Source organism: Marmota marmota, unplaced genomic scaffold (genome assembly GCF_001458135.2).
Source record: "Marmota marmota marmota unplaced genomic scaffold, marMar, whole genome shotgun sequence".
Lineage (NCBI taxonomy): Eukaryota > Metazoa > Chordata > Mammalia > Rodentia > Sciuridae > Marmota > Marmota marmota.
Window position 1 is genome coordinate 47690556 of NW_026000037.1, and position 15619 is coordinate 47706174.

At 38.4% G+C, this 15619-nt stretch overlaps 1 protein-coding gene across 6 annotated transcripts in view; it reads right to left on the bottom strand.

Annotated features, from left to right (window-relative positions):
- The window catches only part of Itgb6 (integrin subunit beta 6), a 122915-nt gene that overhangs the window by 4576 nt on the left and 102720 nt on the right, over nt 1-15619 (bottom strand). For all 6 annotated transcript variants that reach the window (XM_048812362.1, XM_048812360.1, XM_048812359.1 and 3 more), the window contains 3 exons: nt 13711-13808; nt 9056-9175; nt 3288-3454 (listed from right to left, as the gene is read on the bottom strand). In XM_048812362.1, coding sequence (XP_048668319.1) covers nt 3288-3454; nt 9056-9175; nt 13711-13808 — 385 coding nt within the window. The remainder of the gene's footprint in view (nt 1-3287; nt 3455-9055; nt 9176-13710; nt 13809-15619) is intronic.

Consider the following 15619-nt stretch of genomic DNA (forward strand, 5'->3'; position numbering starts at 1 on the left):
TTTAATTTTGTGCAGTTTTTATTCTGTATTTTAAAACAACATCAACAACAAACATTTAGGTCTGTGATATTTTTTGGGGGGTTGATGATGGGTAAAGCGGACTCCATTGCTGGAGGAGGTTGAGGAGGAAGTATAAAGGTGGAGCACGAGCAAGTCCCTGTTGCAGTCAGAGGTGTGTATAATGGGGTGGTTTTTGACCTCAGCTGATGCTCAGAGCCCAGGAGAATGGGTGTAAGTAGGGGCATCAGCACCAGATGTGCCTGCATTTGTGCTGTGCAGGCTGCAGTGGCCCTGCCTGGAGTTCCAACTGAAATGTAGACTTGGGTCCTCCCCATTTCGGGAGAGTCTCCACTCCATCGTTTAGACAGTTTTCCCCTAATCATCTGGAGTGACCAGGCTGATTTTCCCCCAAGGAATATTGGGGTTCTAATTTAGGCTGTGTATTCTGCAAAAGCAATGGCACATTTTTTTCAAGCTTGGAAAAAAGTGGTAATAAGAAAATTCTGTCATGACCCACAGCTTCCTTAATGATCGCCTAACTGCCAAAAGCAGACCTGATTTGCTTAGCACAGTGCAAAATCAATCCATGACTGCAAGAAATGTCAGCCTGAACATTTTTTTGCCTCAAGTTAATGACTTGTCATCCTAGAAAAAAATGTCTCATCAAAGATGAATTTAAATATCTTCCATTTGTGTTTTCATAAAGAATATGCAAGGGGGCTTATAAGTATAATAAAAAGGTAACCTTTCTTTATAGCTATGATAAAAAGTTTCAGGAGGCAAGAGTGAAGACTTTCCTGTCCTAACTTCTGTCACCTTAAGAGTCCAATGGGGCCCTATAGGTACAGGAGACCCTACTGACCCTTTTGTCCCCCGGTTTTAAAGATCAGTCGAATTCTTGGGGGAAAAAATAGGTTTTATATAAAAACTGAATTAAATTGAAGATCTTTAAATGTATGCACTGAGCAACACTAATTTTTTTTTCCTAGGAGGATATATTAGAGAAATTTGAACTGAATTATTTGAATTAAACCTCTTTTGCATCCAAGTGAATAATTATTTCCATCATTATCTAGTCAGGAACATCACACATTTGTTATTCAAGGAAACTCGACAGAACAAGGGAATAATATTTTTTCATTTATGTTTTTTATCTGTTTAATGCATGTTTTTGTCCCATTTTAGTTGAAGAAACAGCAAAAATTTGGTATTTGAATTGCAGTCATGTTCTACATCCAGAGGGAGAACAATTTATGTTTTGGGGGAAATTAACTGTTAATTAAAATGTTATTTTAAAGATATTAATCATTTGCCAGCACTCATGCCTTGGTATAAGAACATTAAAACATGCTGGTTGGTATATAGGCATCATATAAGTGCCCGACTGCCTGTTTGTAAAACACTTTCTTGTTATTTCCAGGAGGATCAACAAAAGGTTGTGTTTGGAAGAACAACTAATGATTAGGGTTCCACCTGCAGCTATGGTTTGGGAAGCCCCTTAATCGTTCTCAGCTTCAGTTTACATATCTTCAAAATGGGGACACCAAGACTACTTTACAGGGCTGATAGTTGTCCAACTATTTGCTGCTATTGCTCTTTGTGCTGACTTATCCACATTGTTTTGCCTGCTCACCCTTCTGACCATTGCCAGGCATTTACTTGGCAGTTGGTGAAAGTTAAGATTGATATCTGTGGCCATTGTATCAGGCAAAGTTAACTATCCCACAACTTTGGCCTCATTATCACTATGTTCTAAGTCACCAAGATAAACCATCAGGTCACGTTTTACATTGTTAGGGATGGATCAATTATTCCATAGTTTACTCTCCTGAAGGGTTTTGTTCAGTTGTGAAAAATCCATACATATGCCAAGAGGAAAGTTATTTAACAAACCTCCAAAGACCCATTACCAGATCCAACAGTTATCAAGATTTTGCCCGAACTACTTTTACTATCTCTCCCTCCCACCCTCTCTTTAGGCTGAATTATTTTGAAACAGATCCCAGCCTTCATTCCCTTTCGCCCTTGTATACTTCAGTTTGCATCTCTAAAAAGGATGGATATTTTCTAGTAAAGACATCATGCCTAATGGTATTTGATCAAGTTAAGCATATTTCCTTGCTATTATTCTAATATCTAGTGTGTATTTATCTTTTTCCCAGTTGTTTTAAAATATATTTTTATAGTTGGACTGTGCAAATCAGGATCCAAAGAAGATCCATACATCACAGTTGGTTACTGTATCCAAAGGCATTTTTAATGGGAAGATAAAGTAGATAAAAATTTTCATTGTCCTTGGTCCTGCATCATATATTATGATTAGTTTAAAATATAACTCCTAAAATATAGATATCCCTTATTGAGATAAAATTATGCAAAAGGAAAAATTCTGTTTGCTTTAGAAATTGAAAATATTGTATAGGCTCAGAGAAAACAGTGTTAACATCAATTTATTTGGGCAGATGAGCCCAAAGGAGCATTGTGTTTGCCTGTATTTCTCCAGTGATGTCACTGTTTTGAGACTCAGCAATGTAAGATAATTGCTATTAGATAGCTAGACACACCATTAGAGATAGAGAGATTAAATTAAAACCATGAAATTGTTTCTAGGGGTCTCTAGAAATGTAATTATCCTCCTGTGGAATAGAAACACATAAAATTGTAGTCCTGTTTTCTGTTTGCCTATTGTGAAGAGAAGACACAAATTATGTCTATTGAGTACATATATTTGAAGGTTGATACTTTTTTTTTTTCAGGTAGCTGCTTAAAATTTATGTTATTCAGAAAAACTGCCTGGTGTTTAAAAAGTCTTCTCAACTTTGCTTTGTAACCTATTATATGAGTAACAAGTATTTCCGTGAAAATTGGCATGAACTGTCAGACTATTCACGAACATTATTCCATTACCTATAGCATAACTAATTCATGGAAATATGTAGATCCAGCACCTATGTGTTATTAAATGGAGCCCAAGGGGTCCTCCTGGTGGTGAAGAGGCACTGAATAGAATATACCTCCATGATGTCCCTAATTTGCCGTATGAGGAATTTCACAGGACTCTTCTGAGTGGTGGAGATCCCCACTGCACTGAGAAGCAATGCATATCATGAGGGACACTTGTGGCCAGATAATGGATGAAGAGGTTTGCTCCCAAAGCAGAACAGAAACCAAAACTATTGGGATCGTGACAAGGGCGGTAGGGAAAAATGTGACACCTAAACTCTTTTTTAGACAGAAGAAAGTGGAGTCCCTCTCCCATCCTTTCTGCCTGGACCACTGCGACATACCGTTTGCCACTTGGCCTTTGATCGTTCTGCTTCAAATTTGGCAACTTCTTTGCGATCATGAAATGACACCAGCAGCTTCCAAATGCACAGGAGGACAACTCCGATGAGAAGAATAGCCAGTGAAACCCCCAACATGATCATAGGAATGTTCGGAGGTTTTGGACAGTCTGTGGAAACAAATGAAATTATAAGAAGAAGCAGCTGGCACTATCAATGTTTTGATGTAGAAAAGCTTTGTTGTGGTTGTTGTTGTGATGGGGATTGAACTCAGGGCCTTGAACGCTTGAACATACTAGGCAATCACTCTACCACTGAGCTCAGTCCCCAAATCATGGAAAGACATTTTTCACTGGGTTTTCCTTTCATACATTTCTTACAATAGAGGGTAAATATTGACACCTTTTTGGTCTTGCTGAAATTTTAAAAAGCAAGTTATTTGTTGAAGGATAACTCTCTATTTCTTTAAAGAAGAGCAAAAGACAAAAGGAAGTGTTTGGTCATTCAAAGTAAATAAATATAAAGTGTTTTGTTTTTTTTTTGTGTGTGTGTGTGTGTGTGTGTGGTGCTGGGGATTGAATCCAGAGCCTTGTGCATGCGAGACAAGCACTCTACCAACTGAGCTATATCCCCAGCCCCAGTATACAGTTTTTTATGCTCTTGGATTCTGCATGTTCAAGATTCAACCAACTATGGATTGAAAATATTGGGGAAAAAATGTGTCTGTTTTGAACATAAAAGGGCTTTTCTTCCTTGCTACTGTTCCCTAAGCATTGTAACAAAAAAAATGGGTAGAATTTACATTGTATTAGGTACTATAAGTAATCAAGGATGATTTAAAGCATATGGGAAGATGTGCTTAGGTTATATGCAAATATATATCCTATTTTACATAAGAGGGCTTACACACCTGCAGATTTTGGTATCTGCAGGGGATCTGGAACCAATCACCTTGCAGGTACCGAGGAGGACCATATACTTGATGGCTGACTTGAAAAGAGCTAATTAGAATCCAGAAGAGTGACAATTAATGCACATAGAATATTTCAAGCACCATGAAGAAGAAACTATAGCCTTAATCACTAAAGATGGTCTCTTCTGAGTACATGAAAAAGTAGAAATGGAGTGTGTGTGTGTGTGTGTGTGTGTGTGTGTGTAATGCTTGCAGACACCTTTTCATCAATCTTCCTGAATTAAGAGCAGTCTAGGAGATCATATTATAAAATTATATAAAACCTATCCCCTGAAAGGTTACTATTTGCCATGGCTTCCTTTTGTTGTTGTTTGGTTGTGTTTCTAAAGTAATGCTCTGCTTTCCTGGAAAGTTTCTGGCCTACAGTGGGGAGGGTTGGGTTTGATTCCCATCTGATGAACAGCAGCTGTGAGAATCAAGTCATGTCCTTCGACCTCATCTGTAAAACAAAGCTCACTGTTCCTTCAACTTTCCTGATGATGGTAATAAGCTGAGGTGCTCATGTTTATTAAACCTACAACTTCCTAGGCTCTTTGCCTGAGATTCAGATTCAATGGGTCTTGGATGAGGCCACAGACTTTTTTTTTTAATTTTTTATTAAGGGTGTTCCTAATGATTCTTATCCTCAGGGAAGTTAGAGAAATTAGATGTTCTGTATGGTCCTCTCAACTTGAAGAGTTCATGAAATGTTATTTTGACTCTATTGAGAGTATTAATATAATTTTGCAATTATCCAGTACCTCCCTTCATTGACAGCAAAATGACTAATCATCCTTGCACTATGCCTAGGAGATGATACATTTCTTAATGAAATGTTATAATTAAGCTCTCCTTTTGCTTTCATGGAAAAAAATACCATATAAAAATGATCATTAAATATCTGCAACTCTCTGCAAGAAGAGAGGCAAAATCCATGGTATCTGGGGGAGGAAGCTATTCATGCTTAGTTTATCCTAACTCTTATTGCTCTTTGATAAGGAGAGTTATACACATAGAGGAGAGTTTTATATATATAGCCATGCTGCTTTTCAGGTGGGCTCTATAACTGATCTGAATAAAAAGGGGCCTAATGATGCATGCCTGGCCTTTTGTTCTTTGTAGAAACCACATAAGAAGATAGGGAAGAAATAACAAAAGTTACTAATGACACAGCTACTACAGAACAAAGATCTGAAGACCCTGTTCTGGCCTCTAATAGGTTAGCTCAGTTCCTGAAAAGAAAGCAAAAGGGCTTATATCAATGAAAAATATAACCCATATTGCTATAGTTTGGTTAAGAAATGGGTTAGAGTGGGGCATTGTGCATTGCCTCTCAAAGCAGGATGAAGCTTGCTAAGACAGAAAGTGAATTAGGAGGACTCCCCAGAAGGGAATAAAGTGGGAAGAGGAATGGCTTAGCAGAGATAATTATTTTAAGAACTTAAATCCACTGGGCACTGTGTATTTCTCAAAGATTTTGGTTCAAGTATCAAAGCAAATATTACAGAGCAGAGATCTTCACTTTTTATACTTTCTTTGACATTTCTTTTGATACTCAGACTGAAGTTAGATTTCTGGGTGGGAGTGAGAGTCACCTCCATCACTGTGTGATGTTTCCTATAGAGTCCAGGTCGATGCTGCACCTAATTCTAGGGTGCTGAGTGTTCAATGCTGCTGCTTGGTCTAATCTGGTAACACATGTGACTATTGAGCACTCAGAATATGGCTTTTTCAAGGTAAGTTGTGCTATTGGTGTAAAATAAACACTGATTTTGAACACATACTCTGAAAACATGTAAAATTTCTCATTAATAATTTTTATATTGATTTCATGTTGAAGTGCTAAGTATTTGAATAAAAGCAAAATTTATTTCATGTGTCTTTTACTTTTTCATGTGGTTACTGAAATTTTTAAAATTATATATATGGTTCTGAAAACAATTCAGTTGGATATGCTGATCTAACATTTTTTGTGATTCACATGTTTGTTATGATCATACAGCCAGTGGGAGGCAGTATAGTACAGTGGTTAAGAGCACGGGCTCCAAGCCAAACAGTTGGAACTCCTCAACCACCTCTGGTGCTTAATTAGTGCAAGATGCAGCAAATTACTTATGTCTCCATGCCTCAGTTTCCTTGCCTATACAACAAAAGTACCTGCCTTGTGCGGTGAATGTAGTTTACATATATTAAGTGAATTAATACATGTAAAATATATGGAATGACAGCTTGCATTTGGTATTGGTAAGGGCTCCATAAGCTAGAGTTGCTCTTATATTACTAGTAGTAGTACTGATGTTATAGCAAATGCAGTCTTCTCCCTTTTCTTCCTCTAAACCACAAGGATCTGGATCCTCCACGCTGGAACCTACAGGTTCAACATCAGCAGTAGTTGGCACCTTCTAGCCAGGAAAGCTCTTCCACTCTCATTCCTTGACTGTGATGTGCTTTTAGGCTCTGAAAATTTCTACAGAGGTAAAAGATGAAGAAGTTCTGCCTGTGTCCACAAAAGCCCTGGCTTCACTGGCTCCTTTTTCCCATTTGCTTGGAGGATGTGGGAAGCATTAACCTCCCTTCCCCTTCCTAGGTGCTCATTTTGTCTCTTTTCTATCCAGACTTCCAATTGTCCTTCCAGATTTCCAGGTCTGAAAGCTGTGGGAGGGAAGGGACTTCTGATTTCCGGGGTGGGCTCTGCCCTCAGGGCATTTGTAAGCACTAGGCCTACCCAGGAAATAGGGCATGTGTGAAGGAAGAGGCATCATTAGAGCCATCAGGGGACTCGTGTGAGCCTCAGGGAGGTAATTTTTCCCCTTCACTTTCCCCACTACAAAAGCACAGAGATAAATACAATACTATAATAAAATGCATCAGGGCATCTGTGTGTGCTCTGAAGGATGGCGTGTTGATGTGCCACTCATATTGTGTGGAAGAATAAAAGAATAGCCGACAGTTTTGTAATGAGGAAGCATTTATCAGCCGAAGGCATGTTTCTCTCTCTCTCTCTCTCTCTCTCTCTCTCTCTCTCTCTCTCTCTCACACACACACACACACACACACACACACGCACAACACATCAAACCAGTAAGATACAAAACCTTTGAATTAAAAACAGGGTCAGGGCCTGTTCTGGAAATTTATTTTTTGGGATGTGTGTTTCCAATAGAATTTATATCACACAGGATGGCTTTGATTTCAAGATAACCGCAAAAGCCACTGTCACAGTCACAAATAGAAGGTTAGGGGTGTAATTGGAGAATTTGACTTTATGAAATAGATAATGAGGAAGCAGGGTTTTTGTATTAGAAAGTAATTCATCCTTGTTTAACGGGATTCACCTTAAGTTTACTTAACTGAACGATGCAAGCTGCATGTTGTGTATGCATTTCAAGGAAGGTGATTTACACGGGATTTTTCAAGAGCAAGTCTCCAGGAGCATTCTGCCTACCTGAGCTTCAAAATCAAGTTCACACTCATCCTCTCAAATGGTGATGATGTCTCTCTCTCCCTTTCCCTCAGCACAGCAATGTAGTATTTTTCTGATCATGTTTTCTTGATCGCATTATGATGTGTTGAACTTGCTTTCTGGTTATGATTGTATTGTTTTGGTTATTATGCTCTTAAGTGATACCAATTTGACCTTGGTTTCACATTTAGGACTAACTTAAATTCTGTCAGCACATTGAAGAGCAAGCACAGACAGCAAATGAACCTCTGTCTTATTGCCTGGCCTGCTGCTGAGACCTGAACCAGAACTCAGGCTCTGAGATTTTTTTGTGGGGAAGAAGAGGTTGTGGACAAAGTCTGATGAGGTCTGATTTAATGCAGCTGTCATTTGTGCTGGAAAGATTTAGGGAGGGACACATTATTAATTGAAGAAAGAAAATGAGGCACCTGTGAGGATCTGAGAATGCAGCCAGGGGGTTTAGGGCAGTTGCTCACAGAGACAGCTCAGGACCAGCTGTGTTAGGGTCATGTTGTAAAAATACAGCATCCTGAGCCACACACATGGAGCCTGCTGATATAGCCTTTTTTTTTTTTTTTAAACAAGCCTGCAGGTGAGTCTAGTACAAATGAAACTTTGGGAACAGTACCTTCTCCACTGCTTCCTTCTCTAACTAATATAAGCTTGGCTCTTCCCTTTGCTAAATGTGAATTTTCAAGTGTCCCCCAAGTCCCAAACTGACTCCATGAGGTGATGTGGATGAAATTCCACAGAAGCAATGGACTCTTTGGCACCCTTTATGGGTCACTTCTTTCCTTATTTGCTGCTTCTTGTCCTTGTTGATTCCGCATTATCATTCAGTGACTCATAGCTGTAAGTTAGATATTGCCACATGTTTTACATGCAATCCTCGACTTGGCTCTTAGAAGAAAGTACTATTATTTTATAGATGAGGAAATAGAGACTGGGGCAAGTATCTTTCAGAATGTTGAGCAACTAATTAAATGGTAGCAGGATTTGAACCATGGTCTGATTCAATCCATTTAAAATCCGATAGATTCTTCCCTGTTAGCTTTTCCAAAAGATAGACCTTTTGTTTATATTTCATTTCATCAGTTTACCTTTCTACCATTCAGCAGTCAGCTTTCAGGGAGATGATGATTGGTGTAAATACAAGTCATTGTGTTATCTGGTTTTCATAAAAGATACTGGAACACAACAAACCTTTTAATAGGTGTCTTTCATTCTTTGGGAAAGTAGAGACACTTCATCTAAAATTGAATGTTTTTCCTGGCAAACCGCCTAAAGTGACCTTCTGGACATTTCCCCCCATGTAGAATATCACTTACCATTGACAATGGGGTGCAAGCCACTCACCTTTTTCGTTGATGCTGTGAATGATGGTTTTCCCCTCATTATCTGTAGTTATTAGGAATGTAATAAGACATTCATTTTCTCCTTGCAGAGAGCAGGAAACAGAACTATCCTTTGAGAAATCTGCAGATAAAGAAGTCATTCATTAGGTTAAATGAGATTCCAAAGAGATTATTTATAAAGCAAAATAGTATTGAGTTTTAATATGCAAATGAGGATTTTCAATATTGCAGAATGAAAACTGAAAAGGCACAGGATTTTTTTCCCACCAAGGGAGATTTTCATTTTTATTCATGTTCCACAAGAACAGCTCCAGATGTGGTCAATCAGGACTGACCATCAAATGTACCTATCAAACTGACACAGGCAGGATTTCAATGGAGTGAAAGAACTGCAAGGCAGGTGCCCACAGCTGTCTTGGGAATAGAATGGCCCTGATTATGGTAATGAGGGGGCTATATGTTCCTCTTTGCTGAGAGCATCTGGGAGGATGTCTAGATTACATTGGTGCACAGTCCAAATGGATACTGATACTTTTAAGGGGGCCTTCCTCACAATGGTGTAGTCAAGCTTGCTGGCCAAGTATTGTCACAACAGTAAAAATAAATTAATATTAGGAAACAGAGACTGCAGTGTTAGGTAGCTCAGGGTCCAACAGGATAAAGGTAAACTAAAGATTTAAAGGAACCCAGAATGACAGTATATTGTATCACAACAGAAATTGAAAATAAAGTAAAAGGCTAATCTTCAATCTGTTTATTACAAATTTTAGTGGTTCAGCTCCTCTGCCAAGATGTAGCCTTTTCTGAATTAAAAATAAAGCAAAAACAACAACAACAACAAACCCTAAAGTTGCCTTGTAGTTACCCTACCTTCTAAATCGGAGACTTTTCAATGATACTATTACAAATACTGTTTTTCAGAAACCTGAAGTAGAATGAGCATTTGCTCTTAACCCAAACTTCTGGGACATATGGTTAGATATTAGTGTGTTTGACACAATGGGTCAGAATATTAAAATTGAGACTACTCCAAATAATCTTGGACACATTTATAACTTCTCTCATTAGCTTAAAAACAACGAGGTGTTAATGAAACAGAATCTGCCTATGTTTCCCTGCTCCTTACAAAGAAAAATAATAGCCCATTGGGGTACAAAAGTGCTACAGCTATGGAAAGATAGAAATATAGGTCATTGTTTGTTGTCTTTCCATGTAATTTGTAAGATAAGAACCTGGCTAAGTCTGTGAGAAGTGTGCCTTGTATTATTCATGAAAACAGGACTGGTAAACATTTAGCATTATAATTAAGATTTTAGACAAGAGATTGAAGAGAATAAACTATTTTTAAATTCATTGAAAACATTATTTACATAGGAATATGAAGAAATCTAATTACAAGCCATTCTAGCTTGGTCATTTCCAAATGTTTATGACTGTCTAAATCACCTGGGGTTTTTGAAAAGATGGATTCTGAGGACTTGCCCCCCGGGTGGGGGGTATGCACAGGGCTGCATGTGAAGGGCTGGTATACACATGGGCACTTGGACTTTGAGTGTGTGGTTTAATAAGCAGCTTAATGAGATGATTCTGATTAGAAGGTTTGGGAACCTCTGGGCAACATGTGATTAGTGAAATCTGTGTTTGACTGCAAATGACACTGCATATACAATTCATACTTCGATCACTTTGAGGGTCTTCACCCACAGCTGCCTACCTCATCCCTCCAATCACCTGGGATTCCTAAAGTCTCCAGGAACGTGTTTTTTCTTAGTGCCATGTTTTCTTCCTTCCCTCTGTGCCCTGACCGTGCGGGCCGACCCTGCTCCCTTGAATACACTTAATGAAACATTTTGTTCTCAGGTAGGAAATGTGTGGGATGGCTTATCATACCCATTTCAGTAATATTAATCCTGCTTTTTTATTTTCTTTTAAATAGCTGCACTGAAGCACAGGGAGGCTTACTTTCCTTGACCAGGATTACTTCAGTTTTAATGGAACTGCCAGTATGACCTTTGAGTCACAACTCCCATCTTGCTTTAATTACTTCACCACTCCTTTTCCTAACTGTTATGGCTCTAGACGTAGCCTTATTTGTAGTGTTTGGGTATTGAGAAAGTATTATCAAATGTGCAATGAAAGATTTGCATAATTAGCTGTTAAAGTTTTCTTTTGTTGTTCATAAAAAATGGCCCTTTCTTTTTTTACTCTCCTTTGTGAGTGCCCACATGGCTGCTCTAGAATAATACAGTGAAAATGTAATCTCCTGGTGGCCCATGAAATCATTCTCAGAGAAGAAAGAAATGTGAGAATGGGAATGATGAGGTTGGGGCTAGAAGGTCCAGGAAGGATGTGGAAATGGAAACTGTCTGTTCCACTGAGGCAAGACAACCATGTGCTTTAAGCCCTCGGCTTTGGAATCAGTTAGCAATTCTCAGTGGAAACAGTTTCTCAAGGGAAAAAAATGCGGTTCTGTGGTCAAACATGTTTAGGAATCCCTCCCTTTGTCCCTCCTGGTGATTCACACACATATTTAATTTAATGTGCACAACAACTCTCAAAAGTCTGGCAAAAAAGGGAAAAAATTTAATTTCCCATCTCTAACATTTATACGACCATGGGTGCTTTTCTCCATTGAATGCTTTCAGAACTGGTGTTCCAAGAAACACTCTATGAGTACATGGATATTGGGGTAAATTAACATGACTCAGTAAAAGGAAGAGTGAGATTAAATCACATGTTCTTAGATGTGCCTGCCCAAGTCACTGACAGCACAATTTAGGATCAATTTACACACTTAGTAAAGTTATGCTTATTTTATTTTATTCTCCATGTCCTAGTGGGGGAAAGATGGGTTGCTAAAAGTCCCTGTGAAAGAGCAAATATGATGTGATCCGTTCAAGGAGGTGTGAGCAATAACAAAACTGGTTCATTCAAAACATGGCTTATAAAAAAGGCTCATTGGCAAAGTGGCTCTTAAATTTACAGTCTGACAAATACCTTTTTTTCTCTCAAGTCCATCCAGATTAAATGGTATTAATAATCCAATTATTATTTTCAACCCCCAAGTTGGAAATACCTGAATCCCCCTCTCTTGAAGATAACTGGGCCAAATACACAAAAAGAATAATGTAAATATTCTAAATGCCTTGCGAGACTGGCCTTCCTCTGAAATCCAAGCATTTGACAATCTACTCAGAAAACTGTGTACTTAACATAGTAACGACCCTGTGGAAGCCATTATGATTTACATGTTTCTAAGGCTCTATCCCTTTTTCCTTCAGCACATTTGATTTCCCATGTTGCTAGTGAATTCAGTTCTAGTCATTTGTAGGCATTTTCTGCAATTTTTGCTCATTTCTAAGAGACATCTGGTAAATATTCCCACTGTTTGCTGTGAAATGAACCTAGAAGGAAATGCTGAGACTCAGTACTAGTTACTAATGTGGACAGCCCACAAATGCTGCTTCGCTCAGTGCTTTAATGTATCTTAAGTTTGGTAGTCGTTTAAGGTACACACCATCTTGTCCCATTTACTGCTATTTGGCATGTTTATCTTTGGTCACCAGAAAAGCACTGATGAGGGGTCTTATGAGCACTAATCACATCCCTGCACATAGGATAATTCAACTGTGCAGTCAGAACTCTCAATTTTGAAACAAGGCAAGTAATTTTCAAAAGAATATAAATGTCATTATATTATTCCATTTTGGAAATGGACTAATTTCCATATTCTAATTCCATCTATTCAAAATACATATCCTACAGTGTCATAAATTATTGTCTTGATTATTTCCCTTCACCTGAGATAGATCTTGGTCACATTGCTATTGCATGCAGAGTAGCAATTCTACCTGAGCAGCATGATAATGCAGGGTTGTGATGATACAAAACTAAATTCTCCTAGATTGTCCCTTTAGGCAGAATCAGTCATCTTCTTTGTTTTAAAGTCCACAAATTATTTTTTAAAATGGCCTTCCTAGCTAAAATGCAATTGATTGAAATATTTGCCATTATGAAGAATCTTATTATAAGTAACTGTATTTAAAATAACAGATGAAAGCAAGAGTACAATTTGCTTAGCAGTTACAGATGACAGGAACTTCTGAATTTTGGGGGTGGGGAAAAGGAAATTAAGGGTGTACCATGTGTGGGGGAGGGGAAGTGAACGCTTTTGAGAGGAGGAGGAAAAATGGCCATTGACCAGAACCTGCCCAGCATCTGGGAGCTACAATCGGGAAAACTGTTTTACTGCTGCCTTTATCTTATCTTGAAATAAGGCAATCAGATGATTGAGGACAATTTATGGTTTGGGGGCTTAACATTTGGTCATTTCTTCAATTTTCTTCCTTTCTAGTTTGGAAAATATAGCATTCTGGAATTCTCCACAATGGCATTTGTTAAGCAGAAGTGAAATGCTGACACTCTTAACGATAGAGCTGAAGTCCAATAAAACAGCCATGACTTTAAATTGGGATTTTAAATCCCAAGCCACGGAGTTTTTAGCCTTATAGAATGCACTCACTTTTAAACAAAGAATGGAAGTGATCTAATGCCCTGGTACAAATGGGGTCAGGCCAGAAAGGCTCTTGATTTACAGCGTTTCTGCCTCTGGAGAACCATGCAAAGGAAATGAAAGCCATTTAAGACAAGCAGCACCTTCCTCCTCACTGATAGTTGCGCCCGCTAGTTTGCATTTGTCCACACAATCTTCTTGGGCCTTGGAATCTGCAGACAGGTGGCACTCGATGCAGCTCCTGCAGACAGACAGAATTAACAGAGTTTATCAGTTCATGTTGGTGGAAATAGATGTGTAGCTAGAATATTGCTTTATGCTCTGGTTGTAGATTATGCTACAAGAGTATCTTTCTAATGACACTGGCCTTTTGTCACTTTTGGAAAGATAGTTAGGCAATGTCCAAGAGGATGCTGAATTATTCTGAATTCCACCCAGTAATCAATGTTCCCTGAGCCAGCCCTGATAATTGCTGCTATACTCATTTTTCTGTAGCGATTGCTTCTGATTGATATTTTATTTAGCTATATTTTCATTTTACTTTTTCCAGGGAAAGCTTACATTTATAAATATGATTAGAGACTAGGCAAAGTTCTGAATTTAATCTATATCTTAACCAGAATCCCAAGAATGATTCGTGGTCTTCATGTATGCCACATATGATTATTTTAATAATTCTCTCTTCTGTTATGCTTTTAAATAAATTCAAGTGTCGATAGGAATATTTTTAAAAGCTTAGGATTAAGCCTGGATCCTCATTAATTCAAGCTTTTTAATAAAAGATTGCATTAATTTACAGAAAAGTGTATTTGCAAGGACATAAGGAAATTAAGCTACCTTAAAGATGTCTAAGGAACAAAGTAAAATTAGACCCTGAATTAATCTTGTGCTGCAAATCATTTTGCAAATAGATGGTGCTTGGAGTAATCCAAAACAACAAAAGTCTTCTCACTGTGGGGATACATGGTGCTGCATCCTTCCCCCTAGACATGGAAATGTGCTTGGCAAGCTCAGCTGAAGCTGCATCTCCTCAACCAAACCTTCCTAACATTAGTCTAGAAAGTTCCCTTGTAGTGGGGGGACTAGAACTCCGCTACAGAAAAACTTAGGAGTGGTAACGTATTTGGAGTGGGGCTATAAATCTTGTTGTGAAGTCACTTTTGCTCTGCAAGTATATTGCATTTTCCTAGATTACGTATTTATTTGGAGTGGCTTGGTGAGGGTCTGGGGGAGATGGTGGAAGCCCTTAAAGTCTCCTTTGTGCATCTCACTGATGACTGCACCAGCTGGACCGATGCCCCTCCCCACTGCCAGCACCTTCTATATCCCCTCCTGAAACTGGCAACCCAGACATCACCGTCATTACTTTAAAAACCTCTATCTTGCCCACTGGACTCTCAGCACCTGTGAAGGTAGAAACTATAACTGTTTCAGTCTTTCCTGCATGCCCATGGCTTAACACTATTCTTGGCATACAGTAGGCACTTAATATCTATTTGATAAGCAAACACACACCGGATAAATGGAAGAATAGACTCATCTAACGTAAACATCAAGATCACTCTGATTCCCAAATTGGAACTACTTGAGTATGAATTTCATATCTTCCAAGTCAAATTTAAGATTGAACCATGTTTACAGAGGAGATGAAATAGAAAAATAATGAAAGGAACATCATGAAGGGACACTTTACATTGGATCCTATTCAAATAATTCTGCTCATGCACCCATGCTTTTGGCACTTGTCTTAGTTTTCCAGGGATACTGACAGAGAAGTTTTGACACCTAAATGGTGAGTTATCAATGAGTAAAAAATTTATTTTCTCACTCCATTTTCATTGGATATGCAAATGTCACCATTTTGGGGTATCAGAAGTAGTGACAATGAACCTCTTAAGAAACACCCTAACAGCCTTCTGGGAAACTTGCTTCACTTGACTGACAAATTTTGCCCCAATTCCATGAAGAAGGTAGTTGCTAACCAAAGAAACAGTTTTCTTACTCGAAAATAAGAAAATGTTCTTATAGTCTTAAAAAAATACAATACACAAT